The sequence below is a fragment of the Ylistrum balloti genome, unplaced genomic scaffold, assembly GCF_031769215.1.
Source record: "Ylistrum balloti isolate Yb309-2 unplaced genomic scaffold, AGI_CSIRO_Ybal_v1 Utg370370, whole genome shotgun sequence".
NCBI lineage: Eukaryota > Metazoa > Mollusca > Bivalvia > Pectinida > Pectinidae > Ylistrum > Ylistrum balloti.
In genome coordinates, this window is record NW_026782260.1 from 2247361 (window position 1) to 2263944 (window position 16584).

The 16584-nt window shown below is 41.4% G+C and overlaps 1 protein-coding gene across 1 annotated transcript in view; it reads left to right on the forward strand.

Annotated features, from left to right (window-relative positions):
• LOC132554030 (protein Wnt-6-like) overlaps positions 1 to 16156 on the forward strand; it is a 31646-nt gene extending 15490 nt beyond the window's left edge. Inside the window, exons 3-4 of the mRNA XM_060218328.1 lie at positions 9554 to 9828; positions 15695 to 16156. Of these exons, the coding sequence (XP_060074311.1) occupies positions 9554 to 9828; positions 15695 to 16156 (737 nt within the window). The remainder of the gene's footprint in view (positions 1 to 9553; positions 9829 to 15694) is intronic.
• Positions 16157 to 16584: the final 428 nt, after the last annotated feature.

Genomic DNA, 16584 nt, shown 5'->3' on the forward strand with positions numbered 1-16584 from the left:
CTTGTTACCTTATTAATGCATGACCATTTCGTCATAATTTCGTCCCCCTCATCACAAGGTCTTAACCAAAATTTGAGATTAAAAACGAAGTCCTATTCCAAGCAGAGAAAAAATATAACTTTCATGGTTTGCTAGGGTCATTCTAGAGTACATGTCATTGTGTAAAAGTTTCATATTACCAAACAATAAGCATGTGTTGTCACTACAAATGTGAAATGATATCAGAAAGTGGCTTACCTGTTAAAGCATATCCATAGCTGAATGTATGAGAAATATCCCCAGTTTTGTAACGAGAACTGATCAAATGGAGACCTGTGCAAAATGCTGTATATATCTGAAAGATTTTGAACCTACAAGCACACATGGCCCATCGCAAGCCAAATGCTGTTGCAGATAGGTTTTATGGTTTTGACGGAATACTACAGAGAATCCTCAACGAACTACGACCCAATTCGTTTTCAGATCAAAGGACTCTTTAGCGGAAAGCTGCTGGCAGCTGACCGGCAAATGAGTTAAGAGTAGTCTAGTGTTACACATCAAAGGGATGCTGAATATTAGACCCTCCAAATATACTACAAGTTAAGTTCAAATAGCGCTGATATGCCGAGGTGCCTCCCTGAATTAGCCCATCAAAGGCGGAACCATCGTTCTCCACGGTATTAATCTAATGCTAACCATCAACACAGACCCTGGCTCCTTTGATTTGGCTACCGACTGCAGTAGAGATAAGCGTTTTTCCAAAATGTTCAATTGAATTAAGCTACAGCAGAGAATAGACCACTACCGAGACAAGCCTTTGAACGTGTAATCAAAACCTACTTGCATGTTGTATATATCGTAACTACTCAAGACTGTACCGTGTTTTTTATGTTTTTTCTGCCGCATGCTAACATTCTGCACGAGAATTACGCAACCATTTGCGAGCTATTTACGCAACTCCAATGGTCTTTTGAAGATAGCATTCTGTTTTCAAATCTGTATTAAATTAAAATTTAGTGAGTAATGTATTAAATTGATCAATGTTGGTTCCATGGATTTGTATAAACTGATAAAACAAACTGCTGCCTTCCAAACAAGCCCTGTGGATATACTGGCTTCCCTACTGGAAGGTTGATGACTATCTGTGATAGTCTTATATGTTCCCATCTGCCGATTAACAGACATGCGCACTTTAGATTTATGTTTGCAGAACATGCTCTAAATAAGATATTAAAACTAATTGAATAGCAACCCCCCCCCCTTTATTATGCCTGCAGTCTTTCTGACCCAAGAAATATTATTGCTGTATCTGTGGTAGCCCTTCAGGTCAAAAGTGGCTTCTATACGAGAACATCGGAAAGTCCCAGAGTACGATCTGATTTATTCCACTGCATGATCGTAGAAGGTGACTAAAGGTGGAGTCCTTTTGCAGGAAATGAGAGTTTTCGTCTGTCTGCTATCAAGGCGGCCATAAACAAAGAAACAGATTCTTCCGGTTCCATTGCATCACTTTGAATCTTTCTATTTCCTTCCCTTTCCTGTGACTTTTTTCTTTTTCTCGGTTTTGCTTTCCGCTGTTGATTGATAGTTTTGATGTTTGAAAAAAATAGACGTTGTTTTTCATGTATAGGAACCGTTGGAATTAATTTTTCTTCATTCTTTTCACGTGGTTATGTTCGATCATGGTCCACTATTCTTGGCGCATGATCATTCGTTAATCAGACGTTAAAAATAAAGAGATAGCGGTCTTCTGGTCAACCGTTTCGACGGAACCGAATTTGGTTCCCAGTTCCTAGTTCCGTTTAAGGAAACCGGAACTGGGAACCAGATCCTAGTTTCGTTTAACGAAAGCGTATATACTGACAGAACGAAAGATCATACACGCATGATATAGATTTTAATTCGGTGCAGGACTCGAACCCAAAACCTTTCAGGAGAAAGTAAGACTACCAACTTAACCTTAAACGGAACTGGGAACTTGATCCTAGTTCCATATGTTAAGGTTAAGCGGAACTAGGATCAAATTCCCAGTTCCGGTTAAGGTTAGAATCTGATTCTTAAACGGAAGTAGGAACCAACTTAAGGCTCCTCGTTTCGACAGCATTCCCAAACTTTTGGTTTTTGTTTGTTTGATGGGTGTATCGCCCGCTGAAAAGTCAGGGTCGTTTTGAGGCGAGATGTCCTAGAAGTAGCTGGTGACTACCTCAGTGGACAAGATACGGGAGGCCCATCGCATGTCATTTAGAGCTTAAGAACATGACCACGACAGCATATACAGTTTCCTGAGAAACGTAAACCGCCAAGGGAAGGAAGCATAGAACCAGACACCTCACATCTTCATCTGAGATGACGTAGTCCAACGCTGAGCTGTTGTAGACTCCGAACATTCGAATAATCTTTTTTCACTTCGGATTACAATTAAAGACGTGAGCTTGCCTTTTGAATGTTATACTGTAAACGTACACATTTTAGTGGTACACTCATTTTAGCGCTTACCACGCTAAAAGAAGTGCACTAAAACTTTATTGTTCTAACTGCACTTTCATAAAGAAATTATTGCGATAACATTGTCTTACTTTGGGAGGAAACCGGAGAAACCGGTTGTTGAGCCATGCCTTATTACATCTGCACGGAGAATCGAACCCCGGACATCTCGGTAACAGGCGAGTGGATTACCACTGCGCCTCCGGACTACTAACCGCCTCACCACTCGTGTATCCCTTAGCACGGGTTAGTGTATCAACAACCACTCGTGTATCCCTTAGCAAGGGCTAGTGTATCAACAACCACTCGTGTATCCCTTAGCACGGGCTAGTGTATCAACAACCACTCGTGTATCCCTTAACACGGGCTAGTGTATCAACAACCACTCGTGTATCCCTTAACACGGGCTAGTGTATCAACAACCACTCGTATATCCCTTAGCACGGGCTAGTGTATCAACAACCACTCGTATATCCCTTAGCAAGGGCTAGTGTATCAACAACCACTCGTGTATCCCTTAGTACGGGCTAGTGTATCAACAACCACTCTTGTATCCCTTAGTACGGGCTAGTGTATCAACAACCACTCTTGTATCCCTTAGCACGGGCTAGTGTATCAACAACCACTCGTATATCCCTTAGCAAGGGCTAGTGTATCAACAACCACTCGTGTATCCCTTAGTACGGGCTAGTGTATCAACAACCACTCGTGTATCCCTTAGTACGGGCTAGTGTATCAACAACCACTCTTGTATCCCTTAGTACGTGCTAGTGTATCAACAACCACTCGTATATCCCTTAGTACGGGCTAGTGTATCAACAACCACTCGTGTATCCCTTAGCAAGGGCTAGTGTATCAACAACCACTCGTGTATCCCTTAGCAAGGGCTAGTGTATCAACAACCACTCGTGTATCTCTCGGCCGGACTGGTGTATCAACAACCACTCGTGTATCCCTTAGCAAGGGCTAGTGTATCAACAACCACTCGTGTATCCCTTAGTACGGGCTAGTGTATCAACAACCACTCGTGTATCCCTTAGCAAGGGCTAGTGTATCAACAACCACTCGTGTATCCCTTAGCAAGGGCTAGTGTATCAACAACCACTCGTGTATCTCTCGGCCGGACTGGTGTATCAACAACCACTCGTGTATCCCTTAGCAAGGGCTAGTGTATCAACAACCACTCATGTATCCCTTAACACGGGCTAGTGTATCAACAACCACACGTGTTTCTCTCTGCCGGGCTAGTGTATCAACAACCACTCGTGTATCCCTTAGCAAGGGCTAGTGTATCAACAACCACTCGTGTATCCCTTAGTACGGGCTAGCGTATCAACAACCACTCGTGTATCCCTTAGCACGGGCTAGTGTATCAACAACCACTCGTGTATCCCTTAACACGGGCTAGTGTATCAACAACCACTCGTGTATCCCTTAGCACGGGCTAGTGTATCAACAACCACTCGTGTATCCCTTAGCACGGGCTAGTGTATCAACAACCACTCGTATATCCCTTAGTACGGGCTAGTGTATCAACAACCACTCGTGTATCTCTCGACCGTCATAGTATATCAACAAACACTCGTGCATCCCTTAGCAAGGGCTAGTGTATCAACAACCACTCATGTATCCCTTAGCAAGGACTAGTGTATCAACAACCACTTGTGTATCCCTTAGCACGGGCTAGTGTATCAACAACCACTCGTGTATCCCTTAGTACGGGCTAGCGTATCAACAACCACTCGTGTATCTCTCGGCCGGGTTGGTGTATCAACAACCACTCGTGTATCCCTTAGCAAGGGCTAGTGTATCAACAACCACTCATGTATCCCTTAGCAAGGGCTAGTGTATCAACAACCACTCATGTATCCCTTAACACGGGCTAGTGTATCAACAACCACACGTGTTTCTCTCTGCCGGGCTGGTGTATCAACAACCACTCGTGTACCCTTAGCACGGGTTAGTGTATCAACAACCACTCGTGTATCTCTCGGCTGGGGTTAGTGTAATAATAACCACACTTATATCCCTTAGCACGTACTAGTGTATCAACAACCACACGTGTTTCCCGCGGCGGGGCTATTGTAATAGCAACCACACGTGTATCTCTCGGCCGGGGTTAGTGTAATAACAACCACACGTGTATCCCTCGGCGGGGCTAGTGTAATAACAAACCACACGTGTACCAACCACACGTGTATCCCTCGGCGGGGCTAGTGTAATAACAACCTCACGTGTATCCCTCGACCGGGGTTAGTGTATCAACAACCACTCGTGTATCAACCACACGTGTATCCCTCGGCGGGGCTAGTGTAATAACAACCTCACGTGTATCCCTCGACCGGGGTTAGTGTATCAACAACCACTCGTGTATCAACCACATGTGTATCCCTCGGCGGGGCTAGTGTAATAACAACCTCACGTGTATCCCTCGACCGGGGTTACTGTTTCAACAACCACACGTGTATCAACCACACGTGTATCCCCCGGCCAGGGTTACTGTTTCCACAACCACCCGTGTATCACTTGACCGATGTTAGTGTAATAACAGCATCACGTGTATTCCTTGGTCGGTGTTAGTGACAACCAGTCGTGTATCCACCACCGGTGTCCCTCGGCAATGTAAAGTGATTTACCAATCACATGTGTAAAACACCGTTCGGATAATGAATATTATTCCCCCCTCCCCCTCGACCAGATAAAGTACAATACGTGTGTCCCTCGACTAAGGTGAGTGTCTCACCGACCACACGTGTATCCACCGGCTAGATAGAGTGCATCACCGACCACACATGTATCTACTGGCCAAGTATAGTGTATCCCCGACAACACGTGTATCTACTGGCCAAGTATAGTGTATCCCCGACAACACGTGTATCCCTATACTCTGTTATTCGTGCATGTTAATATTAGTGCCACTTAAACACCTTGCACTGCTGATAACGGGTGGCTGGATTACATATTAAAGGAACATTTTTGTCATTGAAAAATTAGAAGTGACCTCATGATGAAGGGGTATGTATATCTTTTTATGGCACGCGCGTGTCTGGAATGCACGGCCACACGTGGTTACTGGAATTGATGTTCAGAGGCCCATGTACGTTTGCTGGTGGAAACCACCCCTCGTGCTGATTTTAAAGTAAAATTCCTATGTGTTATCTAGAAAGTCGACTCGTTACTCGAACTGAAATACTAAAATTTAGCACTGCTGTGTTACTTGATTTAGAGCGTGTGCTTCAGTGCAAATTTTGTATCATCAAATTTACATCATTTCACATCACTGTGTGCACTTCTGTGGACGGTGGTGTAATTATAGCCCCTAGCTAAATCGAAGAATATATTCCAAGTCCTCCCTGCTTCAATTTTTTATTCGTCGTATCATAAAAACATCTTTGTCGCCTGTAACAATACTGACCTAAACAAAACGAAAGGAACAAAAAAATATATTTTTTTTATTCAAATTCATAAAAATGAAATAAACATTATTCTGATAATACCAGCACTTTTAGTTTCATATTATATACAGATCACAAATGAAAAAACTGTTAATATGATTGCCATTTGAACCATTTAACTGACAGATAGCTGAAGTACCTTAACGCTATCCAACGATGTGAAAGTTATTTCATTACTCAATTTTTTTATGATAACGTCATCCACATACTTCAAGAATTCATGTTTTTCGAAGAATGTCTCCCTGCTGTTTAAGGACTCATGTTCATAGTTGATCTTGAAATGATGTACCTGTTTTGTGTTTGATTAAGCGTTTGTATGACATTGATGTGACGGGAAACTATGTGGTGTCTATTGACACAAAAGGCACCTCTTCAGAATGTCAAACAGCGGTTACTGGCAGAATATAATCCACTGGGCACGTTCAAAAACAGGTATCATTCATTCAAAAAATGTCGATTGAAAATAATTTTAAGTTCTGGTTAAAAAGTATAACTGATTTAATTTATATGTCTTCTTCATAGCAACGTGTCAATAGCTAAACAATTTTCATTAGTGACTAATGATTACGAAATCTGTATGTAATTTATATCAAATCATTTGAACAAAGGCTGATTCGTGGAGACAGAGAAATCAAGAGATTTAGAGATAGGATGAAGGGTCAAAACAAAAACAATTAGCAAAAAATAATTTTTAATGTTTGTTACTACCATTATTATCAGCTACTTCTCGATGTCAATTTGATTCACATTACTAACATTTCTATAGTTTCTTATAGTGCTTTAATATCTACGTAGACAGTTTTTTAAAGAAAAATACTATTCACCCTCGTGATTGGTGAAGTAAAGAAGTATGAGGCCCGAGGACCTTTTTAACAAAGTTCGATAACTTGAACTACATTCACATTTTCTTCAGGTGGCACCTGTTAATTGCAATAAAACTGCCCTATCAGATATCTAGTATACTGATGAATATCTTTTTAATAAATATCCGTGCAACTGAGAAAGAAACCTGTTTCAGCTATTAGTTTTGACCTCGTTTGGTCATTGGGGGCCATTGAGGTCAGTCAGGCTCTAAGGTACCAACTACCGTCCCATGTTAAACGCTTCCCGTATCTAAAATAGAAATAAAACAGAATATGTTTGAAATTGTTATTAACTAACAGAAGCTGTATATGCAGTTAAACATAAGTTCATGGAATCATGAAATTTACAATTTTAGTAGAGCACCTAAGACCTTTCAACGTGTGACGCCCTCTGTCATACAACTCGTTGTGACTGTTGCAATGAGTTCGCGAAAAAAAAATACTAGAGGAAAAGAATTTTGTAGTTTCAATCAATTCGATCATTGGTCACTAAGCTCAAACTCGTGGAAGTTGAGAACATTTGAAAACACTTTTTGGTTCACCATGAAAGGTTTCCATAGCATACTATTTGTTCATGTTTTTTTAAGGGAAGTCGAAAACGGACGACGCGCGCAACGCACTTAAGACAAATGTGTCTTCAACTCAGATGACCTTTAAAATGGACTTTAATTAATTATTGAATCAGCACAAAAAATATAGAACCTGTTTGCAGATATAAATCTAGACTAAGCTGTTGATTTCTGATTGAAATCAACAAACGGGCGTTCATTTCTGTCAGTGTCTCAGTGAACTTGTCCATTTCAATGTGTCACAAGAAGCTGTTGTTGACTTCTTCATTTAAACCAGGTGTGTCTTTGATTAAAATTGTAATGGAGGTCATATGTACTTTTATATAAAGTATTTTAAAATATCATTGAGATTTGGTATGTTTTACATAATTCGAAAAGCCTGTGCACATGCTAAAACTTGGAAATTAGGCAAATGTGAATTATTTCCAGATTCCACCAATAAATGGCGCCTTATCCCGAGTATATTCAAAACAAAATATTATCTTTTTCCGTTTACTTACATGAACAATATATTTGTAGCGGATTGTTTTGGTGTAGGTCTTAAAATTGGTGTCAAACTTTTTATTTTGTTTCTCAAAAAGTTTGGCAGAAAAGTGCTGATATAGTCTATGGTCCATTTATTTGATGTATATTTAAAGTGCATCTCATAAACCATAACACATTTATGTGAGGTGATAAAAATATTCATCTCCGCCCCTGCTGAGTGCTGAACACCTCTGCTCAGGTCGAATAGTTTCGAACTTTCTGCAACTCAATTATGACTACACTTATAGGGAACAATCTTAAATCTGGATTTAAACTTACTGAGAAATTCGTACAGTAGTTTGTGTATCCGGATACCTATGAATGTCCAGAATTTGAAAAAAAAAAACTAATTATTGGTGTATTCGTCCGACATTAAAATATCGCAATATCTTAGTTAAGACAAATCTCAAACTCATTTAAACATCGAAAAGACTGGATTATGTGGGTCAGTAAAAAAATTCTCTCCCTGGTAATATCGGAGATCAAGGTGATTACCATTTTGTGTTACAAGTTATAATAAGGGAATATTATGGCTGTAGAGACTTATGATGATAGGCTTTATGAGTCGTTAAGGAAGAACCCGGAGTTTCAGGAACACGTTCCTAAGTATCGGGATTTCACGGTCATCATCCCTGCAAATTCGAAAGACTTATTTGTCCATAAAGTAGATTTAGAATTGATGTTTGTTTCCTGTTTAACGTAACCTACTTTCATTAAGCGTACGTCCAACTGCATACCCTCCTACATAAATGTAAACATAGTGCTTCACAGTCTTACAAGTCCTTTATAATCAGTCTCAAGTGTTAACCATGGTATTGCACGTTGTAATTTTGAGGGGCAAACAGTAAAATTGCACGTATGATGTTAATGTAATAGTGAGATACAAACTTTACAGTAAAATTGCACGTGCAATGTCAATGTAATATTGAGATACAAACTTTACAGTAAAATTGCACGTGCAATGTCAATGTAATAGTGATATACACACTTTACAGTGAAATTGCACTTGCAATGTCATTGTTATTGAGAGATACAAACTTTACAGTAAAGCTACACGTGCAGTGTCATTGTTATTGTGAGATACATACTTATCCAATAAAATTGAACTTGAGTGCATTGTCAATAAAGTCTTCATATATATACGCTAATCTCGCACGTGTTCTGTCGTCATAATTGTGGGACACGTAGACTACTATAGTAACACACTTGATGTATTAAAATATCGTAATTGTAAGTCACGTCATATACTGTATGCTGCGTTACGTCACTGTATACTTTGTTCCCTATGGTACCTGTTTGTGTGACGTCACGTCCACTGTATACCCTGCTCCATCTGGTACCCGTTTGTGTGACGTCACGTTCACTGTATACCCTGCTCCATCTGGTACCTCTTTGTGTGACGTAACGTCCACTGTATACCCTGTTCCCTGTGGTACTTGTTTATGTGACGTCACGTCCATTGTATACCCTGTTCCCTATGGTACCTGTTTGTGTGACGTCACGTCCACTGTATACCCTGTTCCCTCTGGTACCAGTTTGTTTATCATACTGCTCCCTAAGAAATTCTGTGGCCTTTCAATGTCCAATGTCTCTTGATAATAGTTTGAGTATGAAACATGTTTTCGTATCATGCATTTAAAAAAACCCAAGTCACCCGGTGTATTTTTTATAATTTCAGATACACGTGAATCTGCCTTCGTTTACGCGGTGACAGCGGCCGGGGTAGTGTATGCCGTGACAGAGGCATGCAGTATGGGCAAACTCCTGCAATGCACGTGTGACAATGACATACAGGACATCACAACAGATGGGGAGTGGGAATGGGGAGGGTGTGGAGATAACGTCGAATTTGGCTACAAAAAGTCAAAGGAGTTCATGGACGCACGGAAGAAAAAACGACGAGGCGACATAACGACAATTATACAACTTCATAACAACGACGCCGGGCGCATGGTAGGTAAAGAGTACCCTGTCGCACCGAACTTTAAGTGAAATATTCAAATTGCCAGATTACATTTTCGTGTAGGTATGCCACTCTTGGTCGTTGAAGTTACCATAGTACTCGTACAGAAATATTACTACGATCAACTACGTTCAAACTTAAGTCATAGTAGGGTCTTGGCAACCAAGCTCACCATAGAGATATTTTGAACATGTTGAAATAAATTTGACTTACCACTGTCAAATCACACGTTTCCTGAAGTTCAAATTCCGTTTATAACTACGTAGAACTGCGGTTGAACTATGTCTACGTTTAACTGAGTCAACTATGGCGAATCTATGTTACCGCGTTAGATTTGACCACCGTTATAGATCTCGTGACTGCGGTTAAGTCTCATTAAAGCTGACAATGCAAGTTAAAAATGTTTAATGTTGAGATAAAGAAACAAATCTAAGACATTCTCCCTAGGCTAACCAAATCTTCCGGTCATCGTATCTAATGAAGTAGTGGACATTTTTAGTCCAAGCCTAACGTATACGCACATCCAGGGTATAAAACAGGCCTGCATCTACGACAGGTCATCACTTTACATGCGTTAAGGTGTCGTATGAAAAGCCAGGGGTTGTCAGATAGTCTTTATGTGTCGTTTGTGAGACGGAAGATTGTAAAGTCTCGTTTAGGTGTCGCATGACAGACGAGAGGTTGTCAGAGGGTCTTTGTAAAGCCTCGTTAGATGTCGTATGGCAGACGAGAGGTTGTCAGAGGGTCCTTTTAAAGTCTCGTTAGGTGTCGTATGGAAGACCGAGAGGTTATCAGCGGGTCCTTGTAAAGTCTCGTTAGATGTCGTATGAAAGACGAGAGGTTATCAGAGGGTCCTTGTAAAGTCTCGTTTACTGTCGTATGACAGACGAGAGTTTGCCAGAGGGTCTTTGTAAAGTCTCGTTAGGTGTCGTATGGCAGACGAGAGGTTATCAGAAGGTCTTTGTAAAGTCTCGTTAGATGTCGTATTACAGAGGTTAGGTTATTAAATACTCCAAGTATTAAAACCAAACTCTTCTCCTTTTCCGTTTAACAAAAATAATTCAAAATATCTCTATGGTGAGCTTGAGTGCCAAAACCCTACTGTGACTGTGGTTTGAACGTAGTTGACCAACTTGATCCTACTTGCATGTAGTGTTTACGGTAGTTGGTAGCAATAATATGGCATAAGAGTCAAAAAGGGATTATTAAAAACGTCCGACTGAGTTCGTATGACGTGACGGTGGCTCAAAGGAGATTAAGTGCAACCGTGATGAGGTAAATGACACTTACACATGCACAGTAGGGAGACAGCAACTACATGTGTGGGTAGAAAAACTTACGTGTACATTTTAGAGATAAGACTGAGGTTTAAGTTTTAGTATAAGTGTTTAAAGACGGTCTCCCCATCAGAGTGAGGTAATTACATGGGTTAATTGAATGTGCAGAATTAAATCCGACTTTATAGTGCTATCACACTGAAGTGTATAACCGACCGCCTAGCGGGACACCCCACCCAGTCACATGATACCGGCAATAGTAGACCACTCGTTTACCTTCCACTTTACTAGATGCTATGCAGGGAATAGTAACAATCATTTTGGTATGTCTCGGTCAGGGAAAGAACCAAAAGTATTCCTCACTGTTGTGAACGCTCCATCCCAGACATCCAGACAATGTCTAACGATACATTAGGAAGAAAAGAGTTGGTAAGAAAGAAGAGAAATACGAATTCAACAATGGGGACAGTAGGTTTTATGATGTACCTGAAGGGCTATCCAAAAGGTACAATGTAGATACCAAACAGAAATATGCCGCGCGTAGGTATCAGTCACGTGTGGTGACAAGGTCTGCAGTGCAATGAACATCATACACGTGCATGGTAAGGTAGATAACTCATACACGTGTGAGGTAAGGTAGATAACTCATACACGTGCGAAGTAAGGTAGATAACTCATACACGTGCGTGGTAAGGTAGATAACTCATACACGTGCGAGGTAAGGTAGATAACTCATACACGTGCGTGGTAATGTAGATAACTCATACACGTGCGTGGTAAGGTAGATAACTCACACAGTGCGTGGTAAGATAGATAACTCATACACGTGCGTGGTAAGGAAGATAACTCATACACGTGCGCGGTAAGGTAAGTAGCTAACACACGTCTATGGTAAGGTTGGTTACGTTTACACGTGCGTGATAAGATCGGTAACTGATATACTTACATGACAAGGTAAGTAGCTAACACTCGTGTATGGTAAGGTTGGTTACGTTTACACGTGCGTGGAAAGGTAGGCAACTTATACACGTTCGTGGTAAGTTAGGTTATGCATAACATGTTTGTCTTTCACATCGATAGGCTGATACACATAATAGGTAATTTGATCGTGTTGCAATCAGTCATGTACATATGAAAACAAAAGAAATTTTACTAAACTTTAATATATCGTCTAGACTTGGGATAGGCATAAAATCGTGTTGAATCGACGAGCCTTTCTTTTAGTCTGCCTTAGAGATAATCCGTTTCGTGCTTTAGACATATTTTGATGCGTGTATTTTTTTAAGTCTACAGATAATTTAAGTGGGAAACCATAGCTTATTTTGATTTTCCCTGACAGGAGAAAACCGGTAATACCTTAACCGAAGTGAAAAGTGGACAGGGCGTACACGCGTGTTCTGACTATTTAACGTCGCTTCTGTTTGTACACGGTGTGGGGCGATTGACACAGGCCTTTTGATCGCTGTATCAAAGCCGGTCAGAATACTCGAATACTGTCGAGGGTCCTTGTCATCACTCTCATAACAAACGACATTTAAAGTGCTAAATATCTTAATTCCTTTGAGTTTTGCTGCATATTCATAATATTTTCTGTGAGGTTCTTCCTTGGAATGCAGTCATATTAACCTCAGGTAATCGTATACGTGTTTTAAAACACTTCAGTTCAACATAAAAGCATGCAATGGGAACATTTTCTGAGGAAGCAAGTTCTTAAAACATGGACACTTTACAATGTACGGTCTGTCAATCACACACAAATCGTTTCTGAAGTGAGATAAATGGGAAGATTTCCGCCGTGAGGTGTTTTATAAATAATTACCCCAAGAAAACAATTCTACAGGTTTGTAGGCTAAAAATACAACACCAACAATGTATGTATTGTGACAATTTTAAGACAAACTTTTATACCATTAACAGATATCTTAGTTCGTTTGGGAATTTTACTATCGTCTTAACATTTCTCGTAATCATTTCAAATTTAATTAAATATTGAAGAGCTGTAGATTCATCAAACTTGTTCTTAAAGAACGGGAGGTAAAACAGATAACAGTGATGGTTGGGAGGATGTTTGAGGTCAGTAAGAACCTTGGTAACAGTGATGGTTGGGAGGATGTATGAGGTCAGTAAGAACCTTGGTAACAGTGATGGTTGGGAGGATGTTTGAGGTCAGTAAGAACCTTGGTAACAGTGATGGTTGGGAGGATGTTTGAGGTCAGTAAGAACCTTGGTAACAGTGATGGTTGGGAGGATGTATGAGGTCAGTATAAACCTAGGTAACAGTGGTGGTGGAGAGGATGTGTGAGGTCAGTAAGAACCTAGGTAACAGTGGTGGTTGGGAGGATGTGTGAGGTCAGTAGGAACCTTGGTAACAGTGATGGTTGGGAGGATGTTTGAGGTCAGTAAGAACCTTGGTAACAGTGATGGTTGGGAGGATGTGTGAGGTCAGTAAGAACCTAGGTATCAGTGGCGGTTGGGAGGATGTATGAGGTCAGTAAGAACCTAGGTATCAGTGGTGGTTGGGAGGATGTGTGAGGTCAGTAAGAACCTAGGTAACAGTGATGGTTGGGAGGATGTGTGAGGTCAGTAAGAGCCTAGGTAACAGTGGTGGTGGAGAGGATGTGTGAGGTCAGTATAAACCTAGGTATCAGTGATGGTTGGGAGGATGTATGAGGTCAGTAAGAACCTAGGTAACAGTGGTGGTTGGGAGGATGTGTGAGGTCAGTAAGAACCTAGGTAACAGTGATGGTTGGGAGGATGTGTGAGGTCAGTAAGAACCTAGGTAACAGTGGTGGTGGAGAGGATGTGTGAGGTCAGTAAGAACCTAGGTAACAGTGGTGGTTGGGAGGATGTGTGAGGTCAGTAGGAACCTTGGTAACAGTGATGGTTGGGAGGATGTGTGAGGTCAGTATAAACCTAGGTAACAGTGGTGGTGGAGAGGATGTGTGAGGTCAGTAAGAACCTAGGTAACAGTGATGGCTGGGAGGATGTATGAGGTCAGTAAGAACCTAGGTAACAGTGGTGGTGGAGAGGATGTGTGAGGTCAGTAAGAACCTAGGTAACAGTGGTGGCTGGGAGGATGTGTGAGGTCAGTAATAACCTAGGTAACAGTGGTGGCTGGGAGGATGTATGAGGTCAGTAATAACCTAGGTAACAGTGGTGGTTGGGAGGATGTGTGAGGTCAGTAAGAACCTAGGTAACAGTGGTGGTGGAGAGGATGTGTGAGGTCAGTAAGAACCTAGGTAACAGTGGTGGCTGGGAGGATGTGTGAGGTCAGTAATAACCTAGGTAACAGTGGTGGTTGGGAGGATGTGTGAGGTCAGTAAGAACCTAGGTAACAGTGATGGTAGAGAGGATGTGTGAGGCCAGTAAGAACCTAGGTAACAGTGATGGTTTAGAGGATGTGTGAGGTCAGTAAGAACCTAGGTAACAGTGATGATTGGGAGGATGTATGAGGTCAGTAAGAACCTGGGTAACAGTGGTGGTGGGGAGGATGTGTGAGGTCAGTAAGAACCTAGGTATCCGTGGTGGTTGGGAGGATGTGTGAGGTCAGTAAGAACCTAGGTATGGGTGGTGATTGGGAGGATGTGTGAGGTCAGTAAGAACCTAGGTAACAGTGATGGTTGGGAGGATGTATGAGGTCAGTAAGAACCTTGGTAACAGTGATGGCTGGGAGGATGTATGAGGTCAGTATAAACCTAGGTAACAGTGGTGGTGAAGAGGATGTGTGAGGTCAGTAAGAACCTAGGTAACAGTGATGGCTGGGAGGATGTATGAGGTCAGTAAGAACCTAGGTAACAGTGATGGCTGGGAGGATGTGTGAGGTCAGTAAGAACCTAGGTCAGTAAGAACCTAGGTAACAGCGGTGGTTGGGAGGATGTGAGGTCAGTAAGAACCTAGGTAACAGTGATGGTTGGGAGGATGTGTGAGGTCAGTAAGAACCTAGGTAACAGTGATGGTTGGGAGGATGTGTGAGGTCAGTAAGAGCCTAGGTAACAGTGGTGGTTGGAAGGATGTATGAGGTCAGTAAGAACCTAGGTAACAGTGATGGCTGGGAGGATGTATGAGGTCAGTAAGAACCTAGGTAACAGTGATGGTTGGGAGGATGTGAGGTCAGTAAGAATCTAGATATCAGTGATGATTGGGAGGATGTGTGAGTCAAGTTATAACCTAGGTAAAAGGGGTGCTTGGGAGGATGTGTGAGGTCAGTAATAACCTAGGTAACAGTGATGGTTGGGAGGATGTATGAGGTCAGTAAGACCCTAGGTAACTGTGGTGGTTGGGAGGATGTGTGAGGTCAGTAAGAACCTAGGTAACAGTGGTGGTTGCTAAGTTTGTATCATATCGTACTTTTGGGCCACACGTATGTCGCCCGCTTGCGAGATATAATTTCCAAATTATCCCAATATGATGATATATAGCCAAGGTCTAATAGCCACTTCAAGACTAGCATAACGGTAAACGTTTTGAACGAATAAACCTTGTCTGCAATGTACATCTAAGTTAATGTTGTGAAATTGTGAAATTTGATCATGTAAATATTGATAGTTTCTAAATGAAATTGTTATGTTTCATTTAACAGGCGGTTAAAGGGGACATGCGCTCGGAGTGTAAATGTCACGGCCTCTCTGGATCCTGTACGTTGAAAACATGTTGGCTGAAAATGCCGATATTTCGTCAAGTCGGTCTATCGTTAAAGGAGAAATTCGACGGAGCGATAAAGGTAATGGGAACGAACGATGGCAAGGGTGTTCAACCAGTGGAGGACACCATAAAGCCACAAAGCCATCTAGACCTTATCTATTCTGAGAACTCTCCAAATTTCTGTAAGCGGAACCGGAAACAGGGTTCGTTGGGCACGCGCGGTAGGCAGTGTGATCCGAATTCCATGGGCGTTGGTGGATGTGACCTCTTGTGCTGCAACAGGGGCTACGAGAAAGAGACAGTCCACGTTAGGGAGAATTGCAAATGCAGATTTATTTGGTGTTGTGACGTTTTATGTGAAACGTGCGAAAGTGCGAAAGACATCTACAGGTGTTTATGAGATGTTCTTAAACTTTGGCAATAAAAAAACTATGTGACGATAGATAGACAGTGCGATGATTGATATTTTAACCAGGTATCATTGAAAAAACTGTGCCTGCAAACGTATGGACGTATTGTATACGCCAATGGATATTTTAAACACATAGTGGTTTTAACCATCAGTTTTTGCATACAGCGGAAGGTCCTATCTTAGTTACGGATTCCGCTTATGACGTAGTGAGGGACACGTGCACGTTATCCCTAAACATACAATGATGTACTTGTATGCAATGACTACTATTTGAATAATCGTAATTTGATTATCATTATTATTATTATTAGACCGGTACTCTGTGATACATTGTTTTGATGGTATATGTAAATATAATGTTTATATAGAGTTTTGTAGGGGTAGGGATTGGATGTGCCGCGAAGCTGGCTTTATAA